The sequence below is a fragment of the Peromyscus eremicus genome, chromosome 2 (assembly GCF_949786415.1).
Source record: "Peromyscus eremicus chromosome 2, PerEre_H2_v1, whole genome shotgun sequence".
Classification (NCBI taxonomy): Eukaryota; Metazoa; Chordata; class Mammalia; order Rodentia; family Cricetidae; genus Peromyscus; species Peromyscus eremicus.
In genome coordinates, this window is record NC_081417.1 from 153126570 (window position 1) to 153139800 (window position 13231).

Below are 13231 nucleotides of genomic sequence, written 5' to 3' on the forward strand. Positions count from 1 at the left end.
ATTTTGAATTAAGATTCTGTAGGTCCAGAGGTAGGCGGATCTCTGAGTTCAAGGCCAGCCTGGTTTACAGAGTGAGTTCCAGGACATCCAGGGCTACACAGAGAAACTCTGTAAAAACAAACAAACCAACCAACCAACCAACCAACCAACCAACCAACCAACCCCGAAAGTGTGTGTGTGGGGGGGAGATTCTGTGGTTCTGGTTAGCTGGGACTGAAGAATCAGCTGTGATTGACAAGATACAGAACTACTGAAGTGAAATCTTTGCTGGGCTACTCGATGTTGGTTGGCTGAAGCTGAGAAATTAGTGATGATCAGGAAGAGGCCAGCATTGCTGAGGCGAAATCTCGGGAAAGTGTTTCCTGAGATCCAGCACACAGAAGCTGTGTTCCAGACATCGCCGAGGTGGTACCATGTCACATTGGCAGCCAAACTTGGTAGGGTAAGAATCAACCCTGTGGTGCTGGTTTTGAAGGTGTGAAGGGGTCATGGAGAGCAGCTGAGGCTTGGTACTATGTGGCAGGGTTAGAGTCCCAGAAGAGAGCCAGGAGAGGCCATTGGTGAGACTGCAGCCCAGTCACAGCAGAAGACCCCAGCATTTTGGTGATGCCAGAAAAATAGGATGACCACCAAGAACAGCAGCAGCAGTGGAGTGGAGCCAGCCGGAGCCTAGAGGACGAGCTGTGTGTGTGTACAGAGGGTGGAGCCAGAGAGTGACCCCAAACCCTTTGGAAGAGTCCAGAAGATGGTGAGTGGGTCCCAAACATTGTGTACTGAGTTATTTACAGTTGAAGCTTGGCTTTGCTTTGATTTAATTGTGACTGTGCTCTGGTTCTTCCCTCTTGAAGAAAGAAGGTATTTAATTGATTTTTGATTTTATAGGAGCCCACAGTTGAGAGACTGAATTTTAAAGAGATTCTAGGTTTTAAAAGAGACTTTGGATTATTTAAATAGACTGAGTTTTAAAGTGTTTGAATTTGTATAGACTGTGGGACTTATAAGGCTTGGAATATTTTACATTGTGATGTTCTTATTAATGTGTGCCTTTGGGGATGAACAAGAAAGGAAAGGTTGTGGCTTAACAGTGATGTGTTTGTGTGTCAAGTTGACAAGTTGTACTGGCTAGTTTTATGTCAACTTGACACAAGTTATAGTCATCAGAGAGAAGGGGGACTCAATTTAGAAAAATGCCTGCAGGGGCTGGAGAGATGGCTCAGAGGTTAAGAGCATCAGCTGCTCTTCCAGAGGTCCTGAGTTCAATTCCCAGCAACCACATGGTGGCTCACAACCACCATGAGATCTGGTGCCCTCTTCTGACCTGCAGGTATACATGCAGGTAGAACACTCTATACATAATAAATAAATACATCTTTAAAAAAGAAAGAAAGAAAGAAAGAAAGAAAGAAAGAAAGAAAGAAAGAAAGAAAGAAAGAAAGAAAGAAAGAAAGAAAAAGAAAGGAAATGCCTCCATAAGATTACAGCTGTTGTTGAGACTTCTGGGCAGGAGGGAACCTGCTGGGCACTCATCCCTAGGAATTAATGGTTGTCTCTGAGATCGGTGCATCTGAGATCAGTGTATCTCCTTGTGACCTGGTCTTTGAGGAGCCCCCTGCCTCCACCTGCAGCTGGAGGCCCTACTTTAATTCTGATCCCTTCAGCTACCTGCTTGCCTCCTGTTAACATGGTGACACCTGTCTTTAACATCTCTATGGCCTGGCCTAGGATGTACGTTTCCAGTGCTTGGAGACCCAGGAACTCCTGGAAGGCATAAACGAATGTACCCAGGTGTTCTTGGGAGGTGCTTTATTGCTGTTGGGAGATGGGCTGCAAGGCTTCTGGCACCGACTCTTCACAGCTGTATTTTCTGGTGGAACAGAAGCCAGTATGAGTGACTCTGGGACGTGCTACCTTCTGGGGCAGAACAAAGCCCTGCAGGGTAGTAGGTTCCCAGCAGGGACATGGCCAGGTCTGGTCTCTGCTCAAAAGACTCTGGGTCTCCCAGCTTTTCAGAGCATAATGCATGTGGGCTTAGAACAAACCTTATACCTATTGGGGGCTTCCTGCCCAGGGTGCCTCTGTCCCCACACCCTTAAGCCTTTATATGACCACCCATGTGCCCCCTCTGCGATTCCCCCTCCCATTCCTGACTCAAGGCTAACTCCTAGAAGGATTCAGCCAGGGTATCTCAGTGGGAGAATGGAACTTGAACATGAGCTTAAGTGACCAGGGAATACATCCAGGAGGAGCCAGTGAAGACGAGGCCACGTGAGGAAGTGGGCTCGGGCACAGGGAGCGGTGCAGGGGACACCCACCTCATTGATCCAGTCATTATAGGCAGACACGCGGGTGAAGACCACAGGCTTCTTGTACGTGTTGCAGCCTTGGCCGGAGCCGAAGCTCACGATGCCATGTACCTGCCAGGAGCCGTCCTCTGCCTGGCAGTTCAGTGGGCCACCCGAGTCTCCCTGCATCAAAGCAGCCAGCCTCAGCCCCAGCCCTCCCCCAGAGGCTGGCTCTGGCTGCTGCGGGGGATGTGAGCTGGGCCCTTGGCCTCCATACCTATGATTTAGGCCTCAGACTAGCTGTGGGGATAGTGACAGAGAAAGTGTGGGGACTAGGCTGGTCTCATTCTGTGAGGCCCTGGGGTGTCAGCTAGCTCTTAGTTTGCTGTGATCTGGGATGATGCCAAAGGACTCCGCCTCGGTTTTCCTGACTGTTCAGGTCACTATGTGTAAGCTTCTGAGAGCTTCCCAGCGAGTCAAGGAGGCTGGGGACCCTGAAGAGGCCTGGGAAAGTAGGGAGGCTGGTGTGGGGAGAGGGTCGTGTGTTTCAGAATGGACAGTCCCCCGTTGTCCCGGATGTTTTGTGGTCATACTCTGAGTCCCTGTCTCCCTGGACTGGTGCACCAGAGCCTTCAGGAATGGAACATGAAGGAAGTCACTTCATGCTGAGACCCATTTAGTCTCACGGTGTGAAGTGGTTCCTACGGCCTCGTTTTTTTGATGTGCGTATGTGCATGCATGCGTGTATTTATGTGTGTGTGTGTGTGTGTGTGAGGATGCAGTATGTGTGCCAGTGTGCATGCAGATGTTTGTGGAGCCAGAAGACACCCTTGCATGTCATCTTCAAGTGTACTTCTCTCTGGCCTGGAGCTGGCCAACTGGGCTGGACTCATTGGCCAGTGAGACCCAGGAGTTCTCTTGTCTCCACCTCCCTAGCACTGGGATTCAGAGGCACCACCATGCTTGGCATTTTTATAATGTGAGTTCTGGGGATCGAATTCAGGTCTTTGTGCTTGCAGGCAAACACTACCAACTGAATTATCTCCCCAGCCCTAGCCCCATTTTTTCCTCGTGTGTGTGTGTGTGTGTGTGTGTGTGTGTGTGTGTGTGTGTGTGCATACATGTCACGGTGGAGATCAGAGGATACTGTAGGAGTTGGCCCTCTCCTTCTCCCATGGTTTCTGAGGTTCAAACTCAGGTCACCTTAGGTCACCTTTACCCTTTGAGCCACCCCTTCCCCCTCCCCTCCCCGCCCCCCTTTATAGAGCACTTCTGCACCCCATGCAATTGTTGGCTCCACTGGGACTTGAAGTTGAACTGCTCACGTCCAGCCCCCTGCCCCTCCCCATGCACTGGGGCTGAGCAGCGAGGGATAGGCTGAGTAACCGCTTTCTCCTGCAGGGTCCATCAGGGCTTGGCTTCTTAGTGGGGTGGGGGGTGGGGGGCTGGATTTGCTCCATTCTACCCTGCTCTGCCCACCTCCCTGCTGCCCCCTGGTGTGGGGCCAGGACACTCACATTGCAGGCAGAGATGACTCCATCACCGCCGGCGCACACCATTGTCTTCCTGACCTTGATGAACCACCAGTCCAACCGGGAGCACGTGGCGTGGCTCACTATGGGCTGCAGGCCCTGCTGGAGCACGTCGGCAATGGGACCACCAGCTGGGGAGAGAGCAGCCATGTCAGGGAGTCAGCCCGGTGCCCTCAGGCCAGCCATAGCGCTGGTCTCCCGCCCGCAGGAGACTGGGAACTGGCAAAGGCAAGTTCTGGTGCACAGAAGGCTCTGGGAACCGTGTGCGCCCTTCATCAGGATGGCCCAAATCTTTGGGTCACGGTCCCTTGGAGACTGCGTATCTTTAGTCTGGAGCCTTCCTCCTCTTTCCGTTTCACTGTGCTAGGGGTCAAACCCAGGGCTCTGAGGATGCTAGGCACGCCGTCTGCCGCTGAGCTAGATCCCTTCTGTTTTGCGACAGGGTCTCCCTGAATCGCCTAGGCTGGTCTCGAACTCACTCTGAACTGAGCCAGGTTGTCCCGTGATCCCTCTTCCTCGGCTGGGATCTTGAGGGTTCAACTGTCTGCCGCTTCCTTCCAGAACTTCGTCTTAGCTGCACACATCTGAAGGCTTTCTTCTCCCGGGATGTCCTTAAGAGCCAGCCTGTGCTTTCTCTAAGTCTTGCATAGTTTTAGTGTTCATTTAACTGTCTAGTTCAGCTGGCATTGGCTTGGGCACCAGTTTGCCGTGAGATATAGACTCCTACCCCTAAGAGGATGGTTTTGGTTAGTTGGTTAGTGTATTTCTTATTTTGATACAGGTTCTCATGTAGCCTAGGCTGGTCTCAAACTCCCTATGTAGTGCCCTTGAACTCCTGACCCTCCAACCTCCACCTTCCAAGTTCTGGATCACAGGAGTACATGACCAGGCCTGCCTTTTGTTTTTGGTTTATTTATGTGACTGGGGCAAGGAGCCAATTCCTGTTCTAAATACCTGATGAGTTCTAGCCTATTGAACCCTTATGTCACCCACCACATTTACTTGTGACATGCTTGTCACGTGGTCTGGGCTGAGTAAATCAATAGTAGCTGTTATTATAACAAAGGTTTAAAATCTATGACGCTATCAGGCAGGAGGGAGAACGTGGGAGATGTTCTAATCTTGAGTGGCACCTCCTCCAGGAGGCCTCGGGGGTGTCCTGCTGTAGGCTGTACTCACTCCAGAGGCGACCCCAACCGGTGACGTAGCAGGGGTAGTCCTGAGGCAGCAGAGCACCCTCCTCTGGGATGCAGCCCACCTTGATGGTGTCACTCAGTTCCACGGGCTCAGCCAGCTTGATGATGGCGATGTCGTTCCTGAAATGCAAAGTGGAGGTTTGGCAAATGTGTAAAGGTGGTACTGGGTGTCAAGCCTTGGTGGCAAGGGACTTCCCTGTAAACACCTACCAGCAGTTTATTAGGTAGTGGACACTCTGGAGGACAAATGACTGTGTGTGTGTGTGTGTGTGTGTGTGTGTGTGTGTGTGTGTGTGTGTGATGTCAGGTGGCTTGCTCTCTTGCTCACCACCTTATTCCCTGGAGACTGTCTCTCCCCAATGAGGGCGGAGCCAGCAAGCCCTGGAGAGCCCTGTGTCTCCACCTCCCACAGCCCGGAGGTTAGAGGTTCTCCCAGCCCCTCGCAGTTTCTCATGTGGGTGCTGGGGAATCTGAACTCAGGGCCTCAGGCTCGCACATGGTGCTGTCTAACTTTACGTCAATTTGACACAAGTTAGGGTCATCTGGGAAGGGATCTTGATCCAGACAAAACGCTTTTCATAGGATTAGCCTGTAGGCAAGTCCGTAGGGCATTTCTAGATTGATGATTGATGTGGGAGGGCCCAGCTCACCGTGGGTGGTGTCATCCCTGGGCTGGTGGCCCTGGATGATGAGAGCAGGCTAAAAGCCGGGGATGTGGTGGCGCACACCTTTAATCCTAGCTCTCAGGAGGCAGAGCCAGGCGGATCTCTGTGAGTTTGAGGCCAGCCTGGTCTACAGAGCGAGTTCCAGGACAGCCGGGGCTGCACAGAGAAACCCTGTCTTGATTCCTGGCCTGCTTGAGTTCTTGCTCCAACTCCCTTCAGAGATGGACTGTTACCTGGAAGTATAAAACAAGCCCTTTCCTTCCCAGTTTGCTTTTCTGTCACGGTGTTTATCAGAGCAACAGGAACCGGACTAAGACACACAGCAAGGGCTCTTAGCCATGCAGCCACCTCCCCGGCCCTAAGTGACCCTTCTAATGGGTGCACCTGTCCTTTTTGATGTGGCTTCTTCCTCGTATGCCAGTTCATGACGGCTTAACAGAGTGGAAATGTTCAGAACCACTGTAGGTCATGACCCCCAGAAAGTGAGCTGTAGCTGCCACGGGGCTGGCACTCACCACACGAAGAGCGAGTTCCACTTCTCGTGGACGTAGATGGTGTCCACCTCCGAGTACAGGGAGCCTTCCTCATCCTCCACCGTCAAATTGTACTTCCCCAGGGCCACGCGGTAGGTTAAGTCTTTGCTGTAAGGGGGAAAGAGAGATGTCAGGTGGCCTCTGGCAGGATCAACCAGAAACTGAGAGCATTGGTGACCCGGTCCTCTCGCTACAGTAGGGCTTTGTGGGAAAGGGAGTGTCAGTTCCTATCGACCCTGTGCATGATGGGAGAAAGGGCCTATGGCTCAGAGCCAGGGACTCGGGTCAGGTATGACCTTGCTGCCCTAGACTGGCAGGCTAGGAGAAGTCAAGCTGCTATTGTCTCTGGCTTCCACATGGCAGTAGCCACCTGAGTGACTCCTGCTTGGCTCTGTCCCCCCTAGACAAGATCCTCCTGCCCTAGGATGGCAGGCAAGCGCCACCACACCTGGCTTCCCCTGACTGCTCAGCATCTCCTAACACAGGTGCTAACTGTACCCCGAAGTCCTTCCCACAACTCCCCTTCTCTCCAGTCAAACTGTAGTCCTTGAGTATACACCCCAACCCTTACACTCTGCTCCCAGGAGGAGGCTGCCCCAGTGTTTCCCAAGCATCCAAGAGCTGCTTCCCTCTCGCTGGCTGTTCCTGGAATTCCACACATCAGCCATGTCCTCTCTCCCTCCCTCCCTTCTTTTGGGGTTTTGCCCTTTTCAGAGCGATCTCCCAGGCCCGTCTTTCTTTCTTTCCTTTTCCCTCTTTTTCCCCCTCCTTCCCTCTTTCCCTCACTCCCCATCCCCTTCCCTTCTTTCTTCTTTTTAGCCCAGGCTGGCCTCAAATGCAAGGCTATCCCAGCCTTCAACCTCAGCTCTTCCTGCCTCAACCTACAGCTTTGTGCATGCCAAGAAGGAACTCTGCCAACTAAGCTGTAGCCCCAGCTCCCTTATTTTACCATTTTAACTCCCTCCCTCCCTCCCTCCCCCCCTCCCTCCCTCCCTCCCTCCCCTTTCTGGGCTATCTTCTTTTAAATTCAGCCAGACCCACCTTTGCCTCTCCCTTTTTCCAGCCTCACTTTTGTTTGATAAGTCACATATTTACTTGTTTATCTATTGCTCTACCTTCCACTAGAATAGTGGAATAGAACGTTCCACCAAAATAGCCCCAGAGGCTGGCCTTGGTCCTCTCTGCTGTTTCTTGGCACATAGTAGGCGCACAAAGAAACGTTTTCAACTGATTAAATGAACAACTGGGTTGGAAGGACAACAACTGGGTTGGAAGAATAGCTAACAGAGAGAGCCCAGGGCCTGGAGCATTAGATACTCAGGTCTCCCGTGTCAGCCCCGCTCACTTGATGCAGTGGGCAGCGGTCAGGACGTGGCTCTTGGTGATCAGAGTACCGCCACAGGTGTGCCTCCACGTGTCATCCTTGAGGTACTGAAGAGAGATCTGCAAAAGGGCCACATGTCAGTCCCCCAGGGATCCCCAGCCTTGTCCCTCCAACCCCTGCATCTGCCCCATAAAGTGCTTACCTGCCAGGGCCAGCTGTGGGGGACGGCATCCTCTCCCCCTACCACTCTGGTTGACAGGTTGGGTGGGAAGGTGGGATCCCCACAGCTGGAGGCTGGGGAGAGAGGGGAGTGCAGGTGAGTAGGTTGTCCCCCGCAAGGGCAGGTGAGAAGCTCAGGCGAGCTCTCTGGGCCTCAGCTCCACCCCCCGCCCCCCACCGTGTGTGTGTGTGTGTGTGTGTGTGTGTGTGTGTGTGTGTGTGAGAGAGAGAGAGAGAGAGAGAGAGAGAGAGAGAGAGAGAGAGAGAGAGAGAGAGAGATATGGGAGGAATAGCACTAATCTAAGAGTCTCCTGAGAACTAAGCCACATGGCGCATTAAAAAGCCACACAGGAGGAGGAAGGACACTTCATATAGTGAAAAGAACAGGCAGGTGACTGGCACTCACGAAGGACGAAGGATGCCTTTTGTGGGTCACAGTACAGTCAGTGTGTGTATGGGGGAGTATTCAGTGTGGACTACACAGAGTCCCACACTGCCGTGTCTAGGAAGTCGTGTGGCATGGTTAAGAGTGTGTGTGCTGAGGTGAGGCAGATGGGGCTGGCATTCTGGCTGTGAGCCAATATGAGATCCTGAGGCAGGGTACTGAGCATCCCTGGACCCACTCCATGTTCCCACTGTTGATTGGAGATGTAGGCAAACCTAATACTTGCATATGGTCCAGTTTGCTCCTGCATCTAGAGAACCCAGCTCCACTCCTGATCAAGTGCTCTCCCTTACCCAAACCAAACCAAATCCTATTGAACCCTTCAGTCTGAAATCTGGGAGAATGCCACTAAAACGGGAGAGCAAAAGAGCCCTCGAGAGGGAGACACAGATGGGAAAGGATGGCCCAGTGGCTCCCCGGAATGAACGCCGGGTGAGACACCTACCGTGAGCCTTGCTCAGGGCCTCCTGTCTAAGTCTCACACCTTAGAGGGTGCTCTTCACCCCTTCTCCAGGACCTACTAGTTTGGAAGTGGCTTAACTGACACAACAGAACCCACACAGGACCCCAAAGTGCCTTTCTTGGGGAGCAGAGGACACCCCCAAGGCCAGCTTGATCTTATAGCCCTCTGGATGCAGCTTGTCCCCGCTCTCAAGCTTACCGCAGGCCACGATGGCAGCGAGGACGGTAATTCCCAACATGGTCAGGTGCTCAGGACTGGCTGGTGTGGAGGCAGGCTGGGCATTTATGGGGACGAGGGGGGCGGTGTGAGGTCACAGGGGTCAAAGCTGAGCTCAGTCTGGGGACAAACCTGTTCTGACAAGGCCTTTTCCTGACCTTGGTAATTACTGTTTAATTTGGGCAGAAGATGTGGTTGGCTAGAAGTATGGGGTTTCCAAGACGGAGTGAATTCACAGGGCCTCTATCTTCCATCAGAATACTGATCTAAACTCCAGGGCTGTTTGCCTTTGTAGATGACTGGAACTCAGTTTGTATGTTTTTCTGCAGATTTTATATTATTATTATTATTATTATTATTATTATTGTTATTGTTATTTTAAATGTAAAGATGATTTTATGTGTATGAATGTTGTCTACATGTATATCTGTACATCAACATGTGTGCCTGGTGCCAGAGGAGGCCAGAAGAGGACATCAAATCTCCTGGAACTGGAGTTACAGATGGCTGTGAGCTGCTCTGTAGGTGCTGGGAACCAAACATGGGTCCTCTGCAAAGCAACAAATGCTTTTAGCCACTGAGGCATCTCTCCAGCTCCATTTCCTGTTGATTTTAAAGAAATAGAAAGCATTCTCTTGGGCCTCTCAAGAGCTTTAGCACTGCCCTTGGATGTCTTTAGTGTGCCTATGAGCAACGATTTCTCAAGAGCAGCTGGCGGGGTGGGCAGGAATCACTTCGGCACTCTGGTCCCTGGCTCCGGTGCAGGGAGTGGCTGGGCAGAGGATGCTATTAGCCCTGGCCTACACTCTGACACTGGGTGGGCCGGCTTATTTTCTAGTCATGATAATAAAGACAAAAATATAAAGCAAAAAATATAAAGCAAAAAAAAAAGCAAAAGCTGTCATAGGGGGCTGATGGATTTCCTGTGACTGTGGGGTAGGGCTCGACACTGTACTGACTTGCCTGTTTATCGATGTGTGCTTTATTTGGCATGATTTTATATATAATGAATTCATTCATTACTCCCCCAAGATTCATTAAGCACCCGCTATGTGTATGCCCCGCATACAGGAGGGAGCTTCCTGTCAGCCAGGGTGGTATGCTCCCTGGAGAAGAGAACCCTGGCTGGAGCTCTGTAGGAGATGAGATCCATCCTAGGTGGGAGCTTGATGGGATGCAGGTAAGGTTTCTTCTCTGCTCATCCCACGTCCAGAATGAACTGGAGACCCGGAGGTACAGAGAGTGTTACAACCCTCCACTGTTTCCCACCATTTCCCCAATTTCCATGGCCCGCAGTGTGGCTCTCAGAACCTAGGAGCTCAGGGCCAGAGGCTGGAATGGAAAAGTAACCACTCAAGACGTGTGGGCGTGCTGGGATGTGGCCAGGTGATGCCCAGGGGCCTCTAGAGAAGGTTGTGGGGGAGGAGGTGGAGTGAGAGCCTGAGAAAGGGGCAGGTGCTGGTGACAGGGGCCTGGATTGTCTGCCTCCTTCAAGATCTGGTGGCAGCTGTTGCCTCTTGAACGAAGTTCACTAAGTGGGGGAAGCTGAAGGACTGGTGAGGTTTTACCTCAAGTACCACAGGGAAGGGAGGGAGTTTGGGGGTTCACTGAAAGGCTTCAGGTCAGAGAGGTAGAGTGGTAAATTCAATGGGGGCCTGAGTGTAGTGGTGCACACTTTTAATCCCAGCACTCAGGAGACCGAAGCAGGTAGATCGCAGAGTCTGAGGCCAGCCTGGTCTACACAGAGATTTTCCAGGCCATCCGGGGCTACATATGAGACCCTGTGAATAATTAATAATAATAATAATAATAATAATAATAATAATAATAATAATAAATTTCCGAGTGCAGTGGAGGATCTGGGAAAGCAATGGAGATCTGAGTGGCTGGATCTGGTGAAGAAGTTTAGCGAGAAGATGGGGTTTGGGGAAGTTTTTCATTTGTTTGGATTAAAAACAAACTTTAAATTACATGTAATTATTTACGTGTGCGCACACACACATGCCATGGTGTACATGTGGAGGTCAGAAGACCACTGGGTGGAGTTGGTTCTCTCCTTCCGCCATGTGGGGCCATGGCACCCAGGCTGGCTTTACACTCCTGATCCCCCCTGCCCCCGTCTATACCTCCCCAGGGCTGGCATCACAGGCAGGTGCCAATGCACCATGCTCTAGGGATGGTTTCTGGTGCAGTTTCTTGTGGGCACTGGGTCACTTGAGGCCTCCTCGTTTCTCAGCTGGCTTTCTCTACAGGGCTCTGCAGTGGGCGGGTGGGGTCTTGGCAGGCTAAGGCTCAGGTCCCCAGAGCTGAGGCTCTGGCACCCGAGAGTCAGCCCACACGCATCGCCAGGCCAGTTGCAGCCTGAATGGAAGCTGCTCCCTTTGGACCTCCTTGCCCCTCCCCTGGGTCTGTCCCACTAGCACACTGGTTCTCAACCTGTGGGGTCGTGACCTTTGGGGGTCATATGACCCTTTCACAAGGGATCACCTATCAGATACCCTGCATATCAGATATTTACATTATGATTCATAACAGTAGCAAAATTAGTTATGAAGTAACAACAAAAATAATTTTATGGTTGGGGGTCAGCACACCATGAGGAACTGTATTAAAGGGTTGCAGTGTTAGGAAGGTTGAGAACCACCACTCTAGCAAGTTAGGGAATCCCTAGTACGAGGAGTGTAGAGGACAAAAGCTCACAGATAAGCACTAGAAAACCCAGAATTGTTGAACAATTATGGAAACAAGGCTTTCTTCTTCAAGGGAAGAACTGACACCAGTTTTCCATCAGGAGGCTGTGAGCGGTTGTGTTCATACCTGAACACAGTCTTTGCTGTTCTGTAAAGCCATCCCTCATCAAATCGAATCCCCCAGACTGACTCCCGAACACTGCTTCTCAGTCAGTAGAACCCATCCTCATGCTTATTACAAACCCCTCCTCCCCAGGCCCTTATCCTGAACACTGTTTCTCAGTGGTAGAAAAGGTCACAGGAACTTTGCTAGAGATTTACTTTGCAAAGGAGTTTGTTTCAATATAGCCTAAAGCTTTGTTGTGGTAGCTGTCACATGGAAACTTTCCCTCAAAGTTTTACAGTGTTTAAATATGTGAAAAACAGATCCCTTGGCGTCAGACTCCAGAAGTTTTGACCCAGAACTGCCTCAGTTGCGCTGACCCCAGTTTCATTCTTAACCTCCCTGGGATTGTTTCCCGATGGGCTGTGACACTTGCAGGGATCCCCGCAAAGGGTTACTGAAAGGAGATGCCTAGCCTAAAATGTTATTACTGGTGGTGGTATGCCAGGCAGTGGATAGCATGTGAGGAGTGCTGTACCCCAGGATATATACCCCCAGATCCTTGCCCTGCCCAGACAGGACTGTGGGAAAGGAGCAAGGGGCCACCTGATGCTGCAGTTCCACTCCTGGCCACATGGGGGCAGAAGCACCCAGACAAATCAGAAACTTCCCCCACGCTGCTTAGGCTGTGTGTAACCACAAATCTGGAAAGATCTGGAGACCCCAGTCCACCCACATGTCGGACAGATGGAGACCGGGATATCACGGGCACCGCACAGACAGCTGTTTGTGCCAACACTGCAGCCACTCCCCCGCTCCAGGGACACTGAGGATGGTGGGTATCTGGACCATGGGGGCTCACTGATTCTGAACTCCGTAGCATTTTGTTATAGTTTCTTTAGACAGGGTCTTGCAGTGTAGCCCGGGCCAACCAGCTTGAACACTCCCTCCTCTCTGGAAGGCTGGGGTGACTGACAGGTATGCATCACATCTATTCTGGCCACCATTTTGGGGTTAGGTGGCACAGCCCTACCTCTGTTAAGTCTCAAGGCTGGTGGCCCTATGACAAAAGTGCAGGCCGTGGGCTACCCACCCTGCTCAGAATCCTACCGCCCCCATTGGTCTGTGTGCCTGGCGACCTTCAGGCTTCCCTGTTCTTTCTTTTCTTCTTGTTTTTTTTTTTTTTTTTTTTTTTTTTTTTTTTTTTTAAAAGATTTATTTATTTGCCGGGCGGTGGTGGCGCACGCCTTTAATCCCAGCACTCGGGAGGCAGAGCCAGGCGGATCTCTGTGAGTTCGAGGCCAGCCTGGGCTACCAAGTGAGTTCCAGGAAAGGCGCAAAGCTACACAGAGAAACCCTGTCTCAAAAAACCAAAAATAAATAAATAAAAAATAAAAAAATATTTATTTTTTGTATGTGAATGCTCTATCTGCATGTACACCTTTATGCCAGAAGAGGGCATCAGATCTCATTACCAGTGGTTGTGAGCCACCAAGTGGTTGCTGGGAATTGAACTCAGGACCTCTGGAAGAGCAGCCAGTGACTTTACCGGCAAGGGGATTA

At 51.4% G+C, this 13231-nt stretch overlaps 1 protein-coding gene across 1 annotated transcript; it reads right to left on the minus strand.

Annotated features, from left to right (window-relative positions):
- Window positions 1-2171: 2171 nt before the first annotated feature.
- Window positions 2172-8897, minus strand: Ctrc (chymotrypsin C). The gene is made up of 7 exons (XM_059255907.1): window positions 8858-8897; window positions 7735-7826; window positions 7554-7651; window positions 6191-6316; window positions 4994-5130; window positions 3800-3945; window positions 2172-2465 (listed from the first exon to the last, which is right to left on the minus strand). Exons 1-7 carry the CDS (start codon window positions 8895-8897, stop codon window positions 2172-2174), a joined length of 933 nt encoding a protein of 310 aa, XP_059111890.1.
- Window positions 8898-13231: the final 4334 nt, after the last annotated feature.

Coding starts and splice junctions, on each gene's coding strand:
- Ctrc (XM_059255907.1), bottom strand. CDS start 8,897: ATGTTGGGAATTACCGTCCTCGCTGCCATCGTGGCCTGCG. Junction 7,827..8,857: donor CGCTGCCATCGTGGCCTGCG/GTAAGCTTGAGA, acceptor CTCTCTCCCCAG/CCTCCAGCTGTGGGGATCCC. Junction 6,317..7,553: donor ACCGCTGCCCACTGCATCAA/GTGAGCGGGGCT, acceptor TCCCCCTTACAG/CAAAGACTTAACCTACCGCG.